Below are 11,026 nucleotides of genomic sequence, written 5' to 3' on the forward strand. Positions count from 1 at the left end.
GGGGGCGGCCGTCACAGCTGCAGCAGGCAGTGCCAGCAGCTCAGGGCTGTATGCCTCAGGCGCAGGGCGAGGACGAGGAGCCGGGCCCGGAGGTCCTCCAGGGCCAGCGCCACCGGCTGGGCCCGGCCGCAGTACAGCCCGAGCACCAGCACCAGCAGGACGCACACGGACAGGCGCAGGAACAGGGAGCCACGTGGGGGCCGGGGCCGGCTGGGCGCTGGCGGGGAGGGGCACCCGGGTGAGCCCCCTCCCTGCGGGGCTGGGGGTGGCTGCAGGGAGAGCGAGGCTCACCCCGGTGGGGGGCACCTTCGGGGCGGGTGCTTGGGGTGCTCCCGTGGTCCCCACGCGGCCCGGAGCACCCCCATCCCTGCCTGGGGCCTCTGCGGGGTGTCAGGTGGCTTCCTGGCCAAAGAGCCCCCCGTTGGCTCTGCCCCGGCAGCCTCCCTTGGGGACGGAGTAACGGGGAGTGACCCCAGAGGGTCTGCCTGTGGAGTGCGTCAGGGACCCTGGCGGAGGGAGTGACCTTGTCAGGGTGGGGAAGGGGGGGCGGCTGGAGCCACGGGGGCGTGTATGGGGAGGGTGCCGGGCACGGCGTGGGGGCGGGGGCGAGGGTTCACACTCACCCTTGGTGGTGGTGCCGGGCTCTCTGCTGGCGATGTCTGGGAACGAGAGCCACGAGTGGGCTTGGGCAGGGAGGGCCCCCGGCCTGGGGGTGCACAGGGGGGTGCACGGGGGCACACACATCCTCAGCCTGCACGGTGCCCTCGGGACCCCACAAAGCACCCTGGGACGGGCCGACTCAGATACACCTGCCCCGCCCGGTTCGTGAGTGGGCAGCCCAGGGTCTGGCAGGCCCGCGTCCTGCCCAGCGCCACCCAGCCTGCCAGGGGTGGCCCAGCCCCACGGCTTCGGGTTCAGGCTGCCAGGACTCGGGGATCCCAAGAGGCGCTGCTGTCAGAGCCTGTGGGAGCTGGGGTGTGGCGACCCCGTGCTGGCCTGGGGGAGGAGCCTGCAGGGGTCCTGGCGAGCGGCAGGGGCAGGACCCTCCCTCCCATCCACAGTGCCCCGGGGGGCCGCGCACCCCGCCACCTGGGCCCCATGCCCTGTGGTCTGTGCCTCTCGGAAGCTCCCGGGGGAGTGCAGGGCTGTGCGTGGGGGGCAGCGCTGAGCCGGGAGGGACGAGCAGGTGTGAGCAGCCTAGGGATCGGCGGCCGCGGGGAGAGGGGTTGAGGCCCGCCTGGACCTTTAGGGCAGGCCATCCAGGGAGACCCTAACAGGTGCCGGGCCTGAGTTTTACCCATAACTCGGCAGGGGTCAGTACCCGGCTAGGTGCGCAGAATCTAAGATGCCCCGTGAGCCCCACCCCTCGGTGTCCTCAGCTCTGTCGTCCCCTCCCCGTAGTGCGGGGGCCTGTGACTTGCTGCTTCCCCCGCAGAATAAGGTAAAGCGGAAGATGCAAACCCCACTCAGCTGACTTTGAGTCAATCAAAGGGTCTCCAGATTATCTGGGGTGGGCCTGCCCTAATCAGGCAAGCTGTCTAGAACCGGCGGTCTGCGAGTTCTGCAGGCAGCTCTGTGCGCTTGAAAGAGGGCCCCAGGCCTCGGCTGAGAGGCGGCCCGGCCCGCCCCAGATAGCAGCCCTGCGGGACCTGAGCACACGACCAGCTACACCGGGCCTACACCCCTGACCCACGGGGTCGCTGTGATAATAAATGTGGGTTGCTCGAAGCTTCTAAATCTGTGCTAATTTGTTACGTGGCATAGCTAGAGGTTACAGGGAACCTCTTTCCCATGGGAAAGGCCAGAGCAGGAGCCAAGGGGCCAGGGGAGGAGAGGGCAGGTGGCCGTGAGGGGCTTCAGGGCAGCGGGACCCCCAGGACCTGCGGCGGGGGCTGGGAGAATCTGGGAGGGGGCAGTGAAGGATGCAGGTGTGGGAGGAGCCGAGGGGCAGTGCTGGGGGGGACGAGTGGGTGGGCGCGGGGGTGCTGCCCACCGGCCTTCCCTCGATCGACAGCGATTTGGGCAGCTCTGGATTCGCTGTTTCCTGCCAGTGGCTGTCGTGTTGACCGTTACTCTGTCCAGACTGACCCCCGGCCCGGGTATTATTGGGGTTTTGTTTGTGAGACAGGACGGGTGGCTGCGGGCCCTCCGGGTGGCCCTCTGGGGGTCCTGGGACGCGTGTCCCCCTGCCCCACCTGGCCCCCGGGTCTGCTCCCCGGGTTCCCTTCTTACAGTGCACGGCCACCTCCAGGGGTTCCCGGAACCGCACCCGCCTCGAGGTCCTCTGTGGCTCCACGCCGCGGCGCTCTGTCCGGCTCCGCCTCAGGATGGACGGGGGGCACCTCCTGTCGCCCTCCTGGGGCGGGGGTGGGAGGCAGAGGGAAGCGGCCGAGGTGAGCCCCCAGGGGCTGGAGACGAGGCGCCCCACGGCCAGGATCCCCGCCACCGCCTCTGGGTTTATGCAGAGCGACGCCTGTGGGGGCCCGACGGGCGGGGGTGTGGAGACCCCGTGGAACCTGCCCCACCTGCAGCGCCAGCCTGGCAGGGTGACCCTGGGGCTGCTCCCGAGTGCCCGGGGCTGGAACAAGCCGCTGGGGCCATCACACCCGGACGGCAGTGTTCGTGGTGCCAGCGGCTGTGGTCAGTGGCCGCACGGGCCTGTGTCTCCCGCCCCCGCTGTGCCCCCACCCACGGTGTCCGTGATAACGATGGTGAGGGTGACGGTAACTGTGACTCTCCACCGAGGGCCATCTTCACGTCCGAGCCGCCTGCACAGAACCTCACCGAATCCCAGCACCCGGCGCCCCTGGCTCTCCTCTGGGCCTGGGTGCCGGGGGCAGGTGGGCCTGAGCCGGGCCATCCGAGGTCAGCGCCTGGCTTGTGCCCCACAGTGGGCCTCTGTCACTCACCGCGGACAAGGCGGGGATCTGAGCCTGAGACCCAGGCTGGGGAGGGACGGAGCCTGGACACAGGTGCCTGCCCAGGGGCTGCCCTCCCACCCACGCTGGAATGTGGGGTGACCAGGCCGCTCTGAGCCTCAGCGTCCCCGTCTGTAAAATGGGGACAAGAGGCTGTTCTGAGTGTGAGTACACCCATGTGGAACGGCTCCTGGCTGGGAGGCCTTGCTGCTGGCCTCCTGGGGGGCAGGAGACCCACTGAGTCCTGGGGTGGCCCTGCTCACAGCTGCCCCCTCCCCCTGGCTGGGCCACCTGTGCCTGTGGCCTGCCCTGGCTGGGCGGCGAGCACACATGCTAGGTGGGGACTCAGGTCTGAAGTCGGGCCCCCCCTTTGGCCTGGCCTGCGCCCTTCCCAGCTGTACCCTCACAGGATGTCCTGGCCGTCCTGTCTCCACCCCCTCACCCCCACCCCCCCACCCCGGCTGCAAGGTGACCTTGCTAGGGCAGCATCCAGACTTGTTGCTGCCCTGTTCCAGAGCACCCCCCTCCTGCCCCCCCCTGCCTTGCCCGCCCACGCTCTCCCAGGGGCTCAGACTTCCTGGGCCACCCTCCCTGCAGTCTCACTCGCTGTACCCCTGCCCTGAGCCCTGGCTTTGCACCTTTGAGTGTACCGTCTCCCTCCCCTCCCAGGGCCCTCGCACCCTCTCTGTGAGACCAAACCGGCCCAGGGCCACCAGCCACCAGCCACGAGCCCGCAGCTCCCCACCTGGTGATTCCCTCTCCAGGGGTTCCTGGGGCCGCGCTGCTCAGGGCAAGAACAGGGGCCATGCGTCCTGCCTCTGCTCCCCCTTCCCTGCCCCCAGTGGGCGCCCAGATCGCCGACCCTGGTGCACTTGGCTTTGGGACCCCGGGGTGGAGGCTTGTGCAGACCCCTGCCTCACCCTCCCCGCCCTGGGCATCGGCGAGCCCGGAGCGGCCTCTCCATTCGTCCTGGTCTGATGTCGCGTCTCTGGCGGGGAGTCGGGGCTCAAGGCTCGCCCTGCAGTCCTCATTTATTGGAACATGGTCCTAGGAGAAGCGGAGACTGTATGACTTGTTGGGGCAGCCTGGTCGGAGGAGAGGGAGGGAGAATTCTCCAGTCAGGCCTGTCCTCCTCCCAGCACGGAGCCCCCTGCACCCTCCCCGGCGGCCAGTGTCCCTGTCATCAGCTTTCGGGGCTGCCGTCTTAAGGCACGACCACCACTCAGGAAGTGTGTGTTATGTCACTCTCAGTGTTTTGAGGCCATGATGGGGAGACCCCGGGGTGGGAGGGAGGGGGGTCCCGGGCCGGGCCTTGCTGGGGCGCCCCTGGGGCTTGCCCGGACTCTCTGATCTCCGTCTCTCCATCTCCATCCAGCCCTGTGCCAGGCTTGCCTCGCTTACTTAGTGGGTGTGAGGTGGCCCCTCCCCACTTCCGCCCATGGGCCCGTGATTGCTCACGCCCTTCAGTGTCCACGTGGGGACATTGAGGCTGGGGCTTCCCCTCTGCCCTCCCCCCGGATAATGAGAGGACTTGGGGGGGGCGTGGGGGCCACCTTCCCCTCCTATCCCCAGTCCCAGGCTCCTCCCGGACTCTCTGCTCTGGGTTCCTCGGGGACATCCCTGCTCCTGCCAGCTGTACATGGTGAACATTTGGGTTTTGTGAGGAGCGTTCTGGTCGTATCCTCCAAGGATGTCCACCCCCCGCCCAGGGCTGAGCAGGGCTGCCGGGGAGGCCCCCGCAGTGTCCTCAGCATGGTGCCATCAGGGTCCCCCAGGGGCGGGCCACTCCGAGGAGTGAGCAGGGCCCTCCCCATGCAGTCTTCCCCGGGGATGTGACACGACAGGGTGGCTGCAGCCCTCGGACCCCGCAGGCGTCCACATCACAGCCGTGCAGAACCCCCATAATGATGTCTGCCCTCCACGGCCCGGGCAGCTTCAACTGTTTCTAAAGGGAGCAGTTTTTTCCTTCTCAGCATTGGGTGTTTATTGCAAATAGGGTCAGGGAAGGAGCCGTGGGCCCAGGGAAGGGGACACAGAGGGAGGACGGCTTCTCTTAAGAACTTGCTGGCCTCCCAGGTAAGGAAACAGGCCCAGAGGCTCGCAGAGCAGCACCCAGCTGGGGGCCCTGCAGCACCTTGCCCTCCTGCCCTGCGCTGGGGACAGCAGTGAGTGTGCATGCGTGTGTGTGTGTGTGTGAGCATGAGTGTGCACATGTGTTGCACACCTGTGTGAGCATGAATGTGGCATATGCATAGATGTGAGCATGCGTGTGCACACGTATGTGCCTGTGTGAGCACGAGAATGTGCATATGCATAGACGTGTGAGCATGAGTGTGCACATATGTGTGCGCTGTGAGAATGAGGTGTGCATATGCATAGATGTGTGGGCATGCGTGTGCATATTGTGTGTGCACATGAGCATGAGTCTGAGCATTGTGCATGTGCATGTGTGTGAGCATGAGTGTGTGCATGGTCCATATGTATATATGTGCAAGTATGTGTGTGCACTGTGGGTGCGAGGGTGACTGGCACATACACCTTAGCATGTGTGTGCATGCTTGTGCATGCTATTTGTATGCATGTACAGGAGTGTGCACATGTAAGTGTGTAGTGTGGGGATGTGTGATCGCACAAGCCTGTGGTGCATGCCCTGTGCACTGAGCACACGTATGAGTGTGTTCTGTATGACTGTGCCTGTGTGCATGTGTGTTGTGCACGTGTGCAGTGTGTCTGTGTGTGTCCTGGCAGTGACCGGGGGTGGGTCCCACAGCTTCATCGCGTGCCCGTGTGACCGCGCGTGACCTTGGACAGGCCCCCTAGGCTCTCCGTGCCTCGGTCCTACTCAGCTGAAAGTGGGATAACAAGCAGCCACTTGCTCGTGGCTTGGTGAGGCAGCTCGCTGTGCGTGTCGGGGGCTCAGGGGGAGCCCGAGGTGGGGCCGGGCTCCGTCCCTCAGGGGAAACAGTGGCTCTGCTGGGGCGCTGAGCCCAGGACCCTCTGCCCATGTGAGGACGTCCCCCCCTCCCCGGGGCCTTCTCTGGCCGCGCCTTTGCCTGGGCCTCAGTTTCCCCCAGCAGTCGCACAGCAGGAGGCGAGCACTGCTGTTGCTGGCGGGCGAGGGCAGGGCCGTGCGGGGGAGCGGGGAGGCCCCGGGGCCTCTGGCAGCGAGCGTGTAACAGGAGTGTCCGCGGACAGATTGGTGATAACGGGCGGAAAATAGCTCAGGCCTGGGGCCTGCGGAGTGTCACCACCGCCCTGGGCCCCGAGGACACGCCCCGAGGGGCCCGCCTCCCATGACAGTCACCTCCGTGGAGGGGACACTCCGCTTCCGCCTGGGGGAGGGACACTGAGCCTGCCGGTCCCTGGAGCCGGAGCCCGGAGCACAGCGCTGCCCAGTGTCATCTCTGGGTGGGGGGCCCCCCGGCCGTCCCCGGAGCTCCTGCTCCAGGCCCGCGGGTCAGGGGTGCTGAGTGGGGAGCCCCACGCTCGCCCGCCGTCCTTCAGGGGCACAGAGCTGGCCGAGGCCGTGCATCCACAAGATCCCCGATGGTCTCTGGGGTGTGGCCCGCTGACGCTGAGCCTCTGTCCCCCGGCTCTCCAGCCCAGCCGCGCCCCCGCCCCCCCGGCCCCAGCTCTGTACACGGGGACCACCAGGCTCCCCACCTCCGAGAGCGCAAGCCCAGGGCCGGGCCGCTGTCCTGCCTTTGCTGTGTGGTGCCACCCGGTGGGGTCGTCGGCTCCGCCCTGGCCAGGCCGACCACGCCTTTGCGCCCTGCTCGCCCCCACGCCCACTGACCACCACCGCCGCTGGCGCGTCTCCACCTCACCAGGGGTCCCTCGGACACCCCCGAGTAGTGCAGCCCTGCATGGGGAGGGGGCCTTCCTCAGCCCCGACGGTGGCCGCAGCGGCTTCGGCACCCACGCCCGCCCCCGTCACCCCTCACAGCACCCTGCACCTTGCCTGTTCACCCCCGGGACCCCGGGGCTCAGGGGATGGGGATCCGCGGGGAGGCGGAGGGTCTCCTCCCGGCCGGCGGCTCTGGAGGCTGAACCAGCAGAGCCACAGCCCGGGATCCTCCCACTCACCTGTCCTGGTGACACCTCCTCCAGGGGGGCCCCGGGCTGGCGCAGGTGGGAGAAGCACGTCAGGGGCTGGAGAGGCTGGAGCTAGGACCCCACGGTCCACACACCACATACGTGCACGGCGCCCCCCATGCACACGCACACACACTCACACACAGACCCCGGCGCACCTGGGCTCCTGCAGGTGCCACACCCCTGCGTGGCCTCGCCCACCTGCCCGGCCCCCAGTCCGCGGGCGATCAGAGCCTCGCAGAGTGGGAACCGGAGCCGTCCGCTCACAGGCCCGCTGGGAAGTTTCCATTACAGCCGCGGGGCCGCGGCCTCGGGTGGCCGTGGAGGAAGCTGTCAGCGCGGGCTCCGTGCCTTGGGCCGTTTGCCTCCCCCTCCCCCAGCAGCCTGGCTGAGTTGGGGGGGCGCTGAGGCCTTCCTGCAGCTGGACGAGGGGACAGGAGGCCATGGGCACCCCCAAGCTGGCCTCCCCTCAGGAGGACCGGGGCGCCGGGGCGGGGGCCGGCCCAGAGCAGGCTGGCAGCTGCCCAGATAACACACGTTTCTGATTTAAGCAAGAGGAGAGCCCCCGGGGACACCCCGGCTGACCGCTCGCTCACGGCTAGCCCCAGGCGCCTGCCTGGATTGGGAACACTGGGAGGAGCTGTCCTGGCAGCCTCCAAGGACACTCCCCCACATCTCTGGACACGCATCTAGGGCACGGGTCAGGGGGATGGCTGGGTGTCCGCTGGGTGCAGGGGGGGCGCCCCAGAGTGCGGCGCGGCCGGCCTTGGCCTCCAGCCCCCAGGCAGGATGGAGGTGAGGAGGTGGGACCCTAGCCTAGACCCTGGCCACAGTGAGACCCAGGTGGGTCCCTCACCCCGCGTCCCAGGCCCTCGTGTAGAATGGAGTGTTGTTCGCCAACCGCCCAGCACGCTGCGAAGACGGAGAGAATGTGCTGACCCTCCTGGGGGGACCTGCACGCAGTGGGTGCCCGGTAGATGCTGCGTTCTGAGTTGAAAGGGTGACCCAGGTGCGCGGTGGGCGCGGTCAGCTCAGGAGAGGGGCCACGCTGCGGCTAACGGAGCGCGCCGGCCGTCGGAGTGACCGGGTCCGACTCCAGTGTGCCTGTGCGGACCCACCTCAGCGGGACGCTACCCCCCCCCCCCCCCCCGGCCTCGGCCCCTGCAAAATGACGGGAATCCTGTCTGTCGGCAGCTTCCGAGGAGACCACACTTGGCTCCGATTTGTAGAGTCGCGCCCCCCAACCTTGTGGGGGGCTGGCCGGGTTCCCACTTCACCCGAGGAGGGCCAGGCCTCAGGCAGGAGCACGCACGACCCTCGGCTGGGGCCAGGCCGCTGAGGAAGGGCGCAGAGTGCCAGGCCCCTGAGGGCGTCCCTGCGAGCACCCGCCACCCCCACTTTTCAGACAAGATGTGAGGTTCAGAGGGGCCTGGGTCTTCTGGGGTCACTGACCACGCTGGCTGGCTTGGGAATGTGCCCATTTTAGCACCGAAAGGCCGCACGTCCCTGGTGAATGGGATGGACGCCCTCCCCCTCCAGTCCTTGTCCAGGGCCGCACAGTGTGGCCCGCCCTCTGCCCACCTGTTGCCCCTGCCCACCTGCCCACCCTGCTCGCCTGCCCGTGGCAGGTGCTCTCCCGCATCTCTGCTGGAATCTCACTCTGGAAGCTTCGTTCCCAAATGGGAGTGAGTTTCTACCTATGGCCCCTGAGCTGGGCTCTCACCTGGCTTCCCTCCTGGGTCCACGAAGCCAGGCTCTGTGGGCGTCCCTCCCCTGAGAGGGGTTTCAGTGTGGTCCTGGCCCGATCTGGCTGCAGCGCCCCCCCTGCCCCCCTGGGGGGGGCGGTCCCTTGCCTGTCCAGTCCCTTGCTGCTCCGGCCTGGAGCTGCTGCCGGGCCGCCCGTGGGGCCAATCTGTGGACGGCCTGCGTCCCCTGCCCAGGCCCTCTGCAGGGCTGCAGAGCCTGGCCAGCTGGCAAGAGCTGAGCTATAATTACCTCTCCCCTTTGGCAGAAATAGACAGTGACCCTGCGGATAGGCCGCTGGCCCCGGGCGCAGAAGCGGAGCTACTGGTTTCCCAGGCCCTGAACACAGACAAGAGACGGGGTCAGTGCCCCCTCCCTGCCCTCCTGGGTTCTGGGTCCAGAGCTCTGCGGCCTTGGAAGCCATGGCTGGAATCAGAGGCAGAGCGGGGGTCGGGGAGGCAGAAGGGTGGGGTGATGTGGGGGCTGTAAGAGGCCCGTGTGAGCATTGAGTCCAGCCTGGCTCGACCCTGCCCCAGAGAGGAGCCCCAGGGTGGGGAGAGGCCACCCTGCTTCTCACCCTGCACCCCCTACATCCTGCTCTGGGGGTCTCAGGGTGAAAAGCCAAAGCATGGATCCCATGCTGCTGATTTGGGGTGCAGGGCTGAGCCCCACATGGGCCTGGCAGGCGGAGCTGGGCATTCGGGTCAGAGGGGGACGGCAGGGCAAAGGGACCAGCATTTCCCAGGGTCCCTTCTGGGCTGGGGCTCCTTGTTGTCTGAATGGCAGCTGCTCTGCTGCGCAGGTGCTGATGGTGGCCTGCATCCGGGGCTGAGGACAGTGTCCCCCGCCCCGCATCCCGACGCGGCTGGCAACACGGGGCAGCCCGATGGGGTGAGGCCCGAGACAGGCAAGGAGGTCAGGTGTGGGTGTATCCCAGAGGGGTCAACCCGTCCTGGGGAGCCTGAGGAGGTGTGGAGAGACGCCCCACTGGGCACTCAGGCAGCGCTGCAGGGTCACTGGGGCATCTGGGAGGACCAGGGCCAGGAGGGGCAGTGGGAGCCAAGGGGTGACGGCCTCTCTGGGTCCCGGGGCCCCCTGCGGGCCACGAAGCCACGGCGCCTGGAACGCAGCGCTGGCGCACGCTGTGTGCGGAGGTTGGCGAGGTGTCATGTGGGGGCGCGGCCCCCGCAGCTGTCTCCGTGCTGGGGGAGCAGACCCCCTTAAAGGGTCAGATGGCCGACGTGCCAGGTTTCCCTGGGCTTGACTCCGCCTCCTGGGGCAGGAGCAGCCGTGGCGTGGACGGAGGATGCACAGGCATGGCTCTGTTTCCACGGAAGCTCTTTCCACCTTCATTATCAAAGGGACACAGTGTTGGTGTCCCCTGTTCTGGGGATACCGCCCGGGAGGGCTGGGGAGGGGGGGTCCTGCCTGCAGCTTGGCTTCCTGAGGTCCTGGAGCTACAGGAGCCCTGTCCCCACCCTGCACCCGGCCGGCTCCGGGGCCGCTCTCTTGTGGCCCTCCTCGGGAGCCCCGTCGCCTGCTCCCGCAGCAGCTAGCTCCAGGTGATTTATTGGCGATCCCCGGCCCAGTGGCCCGAGACCCGCCCGGGCCTGGTAACGTGGTCCGGCCTCATCTGGTCAGACGCGGCGCCCTCTGCTCGCCCCTGCATCGACTGAGCTTCAGACCCGCCTGGCGTCTGCAGGGCGAGATAAGGCGGGCCCAGGGAGTCCTCAGAACGCTCCTTGGTCCCCGTGCCCCTGGGGAGGCGCCGTGGGGGCCAGGAGCCTGGGTTGGGTCCTGGCTCGGTTGCAGACAGCGAGGGGGACCCCAGGCAACACGCCGCGACTCCCCCGTCCGCTGGCAGCGCCGAGACCCGCTGCAGCCCGCCAGGCCTCCCATCTGCGGATCCTCACTGTGCCCCTGCCCTGTGCGGCCTGGGCACGCAGCGCTGTGCTCGCTTGGCGCGGGTTCTCGGGGAGGCAGGACGTCCCAGAACCCATGTGGTTTCCAAGAGCTGTGAGGCCTAGAAGAGAAAAAGGCTGGGGGTCTTTATTAGGGTTCCCCGAGAGGCGGGCGGCTCCGCATACGAGTGCGCGTAGACGTCGCCCCGGGGGACCAGTCACCCAGACTTCGTGCGGGCTGCGAGGGGTCCAGGGCCGCGGGCGGCCAGCTGCAGACCCGGGGGCCACCGCAGGTTCCGCTCCGAGCCCATGGGCCCAGGCAGACCCAGGTCCGGCCGGAGGACTCGGAGGGTGCAGCTCTCTTCCCCT

General features: G+C 68.0%; 1 protein-coding gene across 2 annotated transcripts; it reads right to left on the minus strand.

The window, feature by feature from the left end:
* On the minus strand, positions 1–7,597 carry LOC119878865 (nutritionally-regulated adipose and cardiac-enriched protein homolog). 2 transcript variants are annotated; one of them, XM_038589413.1, is made up of 6 exons: positions 7,172–7,597; positions 7,005–7,040; positions 3,839–3,965; positions 2,233–2,356; positions 624–659; positions 1–217 (listed from the first exon to the last, which is right to left on the minus strand). In XM_038589413.1, exons 3-6 carry the CDS (start codon positions 3,947–3,949, stop codon positions 12–14), a joined length of 477 nt encoding a protein of 158 aa, XP_038445341.1. In that variant the 5' UTR covers positions 3,950–3,965; positions 7,005–7,040; positions 7,172–7,597; the 3' UTR covers positions 1–11. The 2 variants fall into 2 exon arrangements, with proteins under 2 accessions (XP_038445341.1, XP_038445342.1); XM_038589414.1 differs by lacking the exon at positions 7,005–7,040.
* Between the last annotated feature and the right edge of the window lie 3,429 nt (positions 7,598–11,026).

Source organism: Canis lupus, unplaced genomic scaffold, assembly GCF_011100685.1.
Source record: "Canis lupus familiaris isolate Mischka breed German Shepherd unplaced genomic scaffold, alternate assembly UU_Cfam_GSD_1.0 chrUn_S2012H2211, whole genome shotgun sequence".
Lineage (NCBI taxonomy): Eukaryota > Metazoa > Chordata > Mammalia > Carnivora > Canidae > Canis > Canis lupus.